The following is a 6744-nucleotide window of genomic DNA, read 5'->3' on the forward strand; positions in this document are numbered from 1 at the left end:
ACACCCTCTGTGCCTGAGCTCAGTGAATCCTGGCAGGTGGGATGTGGTGGCTGAAGTGCTGCCAGCCTGCAGGTTTGGTTTCAGAAGTGTTTTTGTCTGCACACTGTGGTATTTTCAGTGCAGAGTGGAAGGTAACCCATAATCCCAGTGAACTGCAGCTCTTGCTACATTCACATTATGCCAAATTCATTAATTGCTGCTTTAGCAGCACTGATATTACTCAAGGTACAGCGTGGATGGGCAGGGTGTGGAAGCAATAAACTGTTGTGCAGCTTTAAGGCCCAAATTTTGATTAGGTGGTAGTTTGGTCCTGGGATTGTGGAAAGGGTCCCTGCCCATGGCAGAGGGGCTGGAAGGAGATGAGCTTTAAGGTCCCTTCCAACGCAAACCATTCTGACATTCTGCTCACTCAGGATACATTTTAACTGAAAATGTGATGGTGCTTTGAAATGCTAAATAGCACCTCATGGATCAGCTACAAAGATCCATTCATAAAAGCATTTTTCCACTTGACCCAGCTGCAGGTAAAATCCTGTAAAATGAGCTTTAAACCTAATTCAGTAAATCCAGAGGGCAGATTAATGTGGGAATTTAAAAGTACATTAACACCTGACTCAGAGGAAACATCCAGGAATTAGGAATGAAACATGTGTGCTGTGTCTTTAACATGAATTTCAAGGCATTCTGTGTTTCTCCTCTGTGTTTTCCCTGCCTCAGGCCCTCTGAGGTGTCCGGGGAATCAGCCCCTCCTGCCCAGCAGGATGGACCCCACACAGCAGCAGGGTCAGTGTGGCATCTCCACAGTGCTGATCCTTAGGCTTCTCTGTTACTTGGAAAAGGATAATTCATTAAAAGTAGCTGTAGAAGGTGATTGTGTCTTGCATAACTAAACCAGTTGTGTATTGCATATATAATGTATTTTATATTTTGTTCACAGGTCATCCAAACATGGGTGGGCAGATGCAGAGGATGACTCCTCCAAGGGGAACGGTGCCATTAGGACCACAGGTACTTTCTATCCTTAGTGACAGGCCTATACTTAGTCTATATTCTCTGTCTTTGCTTAGCTTGGAGATTCCCAGGACTTGTTTTCATAATCCCTTTTTAAAACAAACAAAAAAAATCTGTTATGAGTTGCAGCTGTACAAAATTGAAATGAAAAATCTGTCATTTTCATAAATATCTGTGATTTAAAGAATAACCCTGTCACTTGCTTTCTTAAGAAAAGTGGTTTTTGTAATCAAGGACTGACACTGGCAAGGCAGACCTGGAGTGGAGTCGGCGTTTCCTCCTCCTCCTCCTCCTTGCTGATTACGCTGTTTAGGAGGAAGATACTAATACCTTCTAACTTTGCCCAAAATACCTCTCCAAATTCTGTAAACTTTTTCTTTCATCCACTGTTGATCTAAATTTTGGCACAGGCAGCAGAGATTTTAGTGTAAAGTGAGATGTCCAGGCGACCGTTTGTCCCCCTGAGCATCTCTGTCTCTGTCCCAGGGGGGGACAAGGACAGGCCTAGTGCACCCCTGGAACACAAATCCAGGAGTTTCCTCTGTGTTTTGTCTGCACTCCAGTCAGCAGCATATGGGTGGTGGTGTCCCCCACAGGAACAGTTTGTTGTGCCCACACTGCATTTTTGCTTCCCCATTTCAGATAATCTCCCTGGTGGCTTCTTGTTTGAATAACAACTAGACTCTAAATTATTGAATAGCTTTGTCTTTCAAGTCTGTTCACAACTGTCTGTACAGTTTTGGGTATTTTTGCTACAAACCAGATGTGCAGTTCTTCACAATCTCTGCTGAGCGACCAGCAAAACATATATAAATATAAAATAAAATAAATTTGCTATTTTTTTAATGACAAATGAATTTTTTTTGTAAGTAGTGCAGTCAAGCTTTGGTCATGGTATCAGGACATAAACTCAGATTTTATGGGTGTTGGGTATTTAATTTTTTAGCATTGCTAGGACATTATTTACCATATTAAATACTCTTCATTTCGATTATCAAAGACCTGGGGTAGTGGAAAGTGTCCCTGCCCAGGCCAGGGGTGACACTGGATGGGCTTTAAGGTCCCATCTTGGGATTCTGTGATTTATTGGAATTGAATCATGGAAAGAGAAATGTAATAGTGCATTAGAAAAGTTATATCATGTGTTTTAATTTTATACAAACATAATGAAATCTAGGTAGAAAGAATACCATTTAATATCTCATAATCTTAGTAGGGGGTTCTGATTTTGAATTGCCTTGGTTTAGAAGTTGACCCTTGCTGGCCATTAACTTGAACTGAATATGTGTAAATAGTATAATTCCCCCTGAAACCACGTTAACCATTCTTAGCCGGTTTCTGTTGTTTGTGTTGTTTCTCCCTGGGGTTAATGATCCCAATTTTTAGTCAACAGTCAGGGAATCCTGAAAGCATGAATGGCATGGCCTGTCGTAGCAGCAGCAGTTGTCATTGAACAGGGATGTCATTAACCTGCTGTCCTTTCTTTCCCCCTCCCCTTTGGTTTTGTTTTTTTGTTTTGTGGTAGTCTGACCCGTGGTTGTGCAGAACTATGGAGGTGCCATGAGACCCCCTCTGAACGCTTTAGGTGGCCCGGGGATGCCTGGGATGAACATGTAAGCACAACACAAATCCTACTGTAAAATGAAATAAACAGGGCCAGAAGACTTCTTCTCCGTTTTAATGCCTTTATTAAAAGCGATCAGCTCAGGATTGGGCGGCTCGACGGGTCTGCGGCGTCTGTCGTCTCTCTCAAGGCGACTCAGAGGATATGCACAGCTGTGTCCACTAAGGGCAGAGCTGGGGGAATCCAGTCCTCGTAGGAGCCTTTAGGGCGTGGTATTCCCCGCCAGATGTTAGTTCGGTCCGAGTCTCGCTCCCCTCCCAGACCTGGCCCGGGGGATCTCCAAGACAGGGTGAGGAACGATGAAGGTTTCCAGCATCTCTTGCAGGCCCAGCACTCCGCTCCTCACATCCAGACATCACTCCAGTCTCTCAACTCTTAGGTGGCTCGTTGTTTTTGGGGTTTTCTCCGTGAGTTTGGAGTCGGGGGTCCCACAAAGCATTCTGGTCTTGGGAGTCACTTTGCATAACCCCCCCCCCACCTTCTCAGGTGTCTTCCCTATTCTGAGAAAGGTAAAACTTAGCCTCGGGCAAGGCTCTGCTAATACAAAAGGAGCAATTAGCCACAACGACCCGTGATTACAATAACAAAACACGCAGAACTTGGGCAGGGCCAGTGATCTGGCTGCCTCTTTGTAACTTTTTCTCACAAAAAAATATATTAACCGAATTTTTGTTCATAACATAAAAGAGAAAGAGAGAGAAGAGAGAGAGGGCAGAAGGGACCCAGGGCAGCCCCCAGGGTCCCCATGCCCGGGGCTGCTCTCCCCTGCTCCGGGCCTGCAGCCAAGGGCCAAAAACAGCACTGACAGCAAGGCCGTGAAGAGAGGGGGAGCGGGCAAGCACTAAAAGATAAAATCAAAGCAGAGATTTGATGACTCTCCAAACCTCACAAAGCGGTTTGTTTTTCTTAAGTAAGAAGGTTTTTTTAGTTTTTTTTCTTTCGTGTGTTTTGTCTGCTGTAAACAAGAAGGTTTTTTTAGTTTTTTTCTTTTGTGTGTTTTGTCTGCTGTTAACGAGAAGGTTTTTTTCCTGAAGAAGAAGTTTAGAAGGAAAGCCAATAGTAAAAGCCAGCTAAGCCAAACGAAAACTTTAGGGTATTAGAATAGGTTGGCTTTAGACTATTTATTGGCCAAACAAGGGGATGTTTGTGGAAAATTCAATATATCAGATCATTGAAAATTGATGACCACAGAAAAGTCACTCTAGCAAAAGCAAAAGAAATCAAAAAAGAAAAATATATATGCATATAATAACCCAGGTACCAGTCCAAAAATTAGAAAACAATGTTAAAATCTAACTGGTGGGGTAATGTATTAGAAGAAATTAAGATCTTTCATTTGTGTTACAACTGTTTTTCTATTTCTTACTTGTGTAATCCCCTGTTTTATTTTGCCAGCATAGTCCAGAAGATGCAAGTAGATAAAAAAAATATTGCTCAAGCCAAATGATTTACAAAGAATAAGAGTCAGGATTGTGAAAAATGCATGTCTTTTATGATTGGCTTTTCGCAAATATTAAAATGAATATTATATGTGTTGTGTTAGAAACCAATGCTGCATTAATTTTCTTAAGTACTGTGTTAAATATAGTTTTAGGTTATAAAAATTGTTAAAATAGAAACGATGCTATGTAAGATGCTTTGTTTAACAGAAAGGGCTCACAGCGAGATAGCAGCCACAGGACACCTGAATCTTTCAGAGAAAGGGAATTTATTGCCTTCTTATCGGAAGAAACGAACTTCTTCCCGGCTTGAAGGTGCTGTTAAGGTTAGAAGGAAGAAGTTGACACTGACCAGACAGAATCCTGTGTTTGAATGGCATTTATGCATCATGTATGAGGTGTATGAATATGCAACGGGCTATTGTTTTTAAGGGTTAATCCTTTGTTAACGGGTGTCCTTTTTTGGGCTCGTGCTGCCCAGAAAAGGTACCCGGACGTCCATAACTCTTTGTTTTTATTGTCTCATATTGTCTTAATTCAATTTGTCCAAATTGTTATTACTCTAATTGTGTTACTATTCTTTTTAACTATTTTATTACTATTAAACTTTTAAAAATTTTAAAAACAAGTCATTGGCGTTACAGACCTCTGTCGGGCTGAAAGAAAATTTTATAGATAAGAAATAACAAACAATACTGAAGAGTGAAAATTCTTCATTTCTGCTTTGGAGCGCAGCCTGTCTGAAGGGCATCCTGCCAGGCCTCTGCCACCAAACGGGGGGCCCCCACAGCCCTTTAAGATCCCGAGCAGCTCCCGAGCTGTGCCCAGGAGAGCACTGGTAACTTCCCTGGGCAAGCAGCCTGTGGGAACTCAGCACATCATTCCTGATGTGCAGAGTCACGGAGACAACCCTTGGGGGGCTCAGAAGTCCTGGAATGTTGCCAGAAGTGTTTGGTGGCTAGACTTTGATCCTGCACTGGACGCAACACCTGTATGAGGATGGGAGGATCACACGGGGATAAATGGTGAAGGGATAGGTTAATTATAGAGTGAAACACAGGTTTTAGAATCTCGGTACAGGGGGGTTCTAGGAGACAAGATGGAGGAATTAGGGCGTGTCCTGTCCTTCTTCTTCTTCTTGTCATCCATCTTCGATGGTGATGGTGGCACTTTGAGATTGGTTCTTACTGAATGTGCACTTGTCAACAAGGGTGAAAGGTATTGGGAGGAAAAGGTAAATATCTTACACGTAGTTTTTGGTATAAAAATAAGCGGCCGCCCCGAGGGAGTCAGAGTGTGCTCATGGCTGCCTTGCTGTGCGGACCTCTGTCGGGCTGGGAGAAAATATTGTAGATAATAATTAATAAACAACACTGAAGAACTGAAAAACCTGAAGACTCCTTTTGTCCTTTGGAGCGCGGGCTGCCTCAAGGCCATCCTGAGCCTTACCAGGCCATTTCAACAGCCGAGACGGGACAGCAGCCAGCACAGTCTGGAAGAGGACCCGCAACGGGGAAGAATATTCCCCAGCTTCTGCTGAAAAAAGATTCCTACAGGTGGCAGTGGGAATTTTGGGGGGATTTTGGGTTATTTGGGAGATTTTGGGGGTCCTGGGGTCATTCTAGGGGGGGTTTGAGACATTTAGGGAAGATTTTGGGGGCTCTCAGGGATCTGGGGGTGTCCCAAGAGCTCCCTGGGGTCATTTTGGGGGGATTTGGAGAATTTTGGGGGGGCTCAGGGAGGTCCTGGGGATTTTTGGGGGGTCCTAGGTGGATTTAGGGGGGTCCTCCAGGGATTTTTGGGGGGATTTAGGGGCATTTGAGGATTTTGGGGGAGATTCTGGGGAGATCTGGGAGGCATTTGGGGAATTTTTGGGGGGATTTGGGGATTTTAGGGAATCCCTGAGAGGTCCTGGGGGACTTTTGGGGGCTCCTCCGTGGATTTTGGGGGGATTTTGGGGAGGATTTGAGGGGATTTTAGGGGAGATTTTGAGGGAAATTTTGGGGGATTTTGGAGGGATTTTGGGAATTTTGGGCAGTCCCAAAGGAGACTGGTGGTTCCCAAAGCAGTTTGGGGGGTCCTGAGGGGAATTAGGGGGGATTTTGGGGAGGGGGGTGGTTTGGGGATTGTTGGGGCATCCTGGTAGGATTTGGTGGGGGGGGGGGGGGGGTTGGGAAATTTTGGGGTATCCTAGGGGTATCCTGGGGAATTTTTGGGGGGTCCTGCAGGGATTTGAGGGGATTTTGAGGGGTCTCAAAGAGGTCTAGAGGTGATTTTGGGGCATTTTGAGGAGTCCTGGGGGGTTTTGGAAGGATTTTTGGGGGGATTGGGGAATTTTAGGTGGATTTAGGAGGATTTTAAGGGAATTTTGGGGGCTCCCAAAGGAGTTTGGGGGGTCCTAAGGGGGTCCTGGGGAAATTTAGGGGAGTCCTGGGGGTATTTGGGAGATTTTGGGGGGTCCCATGAAGATTTTGGGGATTTTTTAGGACACCATGAGGGTCCTGGGGGGATTTGAGGCAATTCTGGGGGGTCCTGAAGACATTTGGGGGATTTTGAATGATTTAGGAGAAATGTTGGGGATTTTTAGGGTCATTGGGGGATTTAAGGGGGCTTTGGGGGATGTGGGGGCAATTTTGGGGGGTCCCAGGGAAGACTGGAGAATCCCAAGGG

The 6744-nt window shown here is 44.7% G+C and overlaps 1 protein-coding gene across 1 annotated transcript in view; it reads left to right on the forward strand.

Annotated features, from left to right (window-relative positions):
• Positions 1–5469, forward strand: part of LOC132086150 (single-stranded DNA-binding protein 3-like) — a 28392-nt gene extending 22923 nt beyond the window's left edge. Inside the window, exons 4-5 of the mRNA XM_059491617.1 lie at positions 938–1008; positions 2537–5469. Of these exons, the coding sequence (XP_059347600.1) occupies positions 938–1008; positions 2537–2575 (110 nt within the window). The 3' untranslated portion in view covers positions 2576–5469. The remainder of the gene's footprint in view (positions 1–937; positions 1009–2536) is intronic.
• Positions 5470–6744: the final 1275 nt, after the last annotated feature.

Source organism: Ammospiza nelsoni, chromosome W (assembly GCF_027579445.1).
Source record: "Ammospiza nelsoni isolate bAmmNel1 chromosome W, bAmmNel1.pri, whole genome shotgun sequence".
NCBI classification, from domain to species: Eukaryota; Metazoa; Chordata; class Aves; order Passeriformes; family Passerellidae; genus Ammospiza; species Ammospiza nelsoni.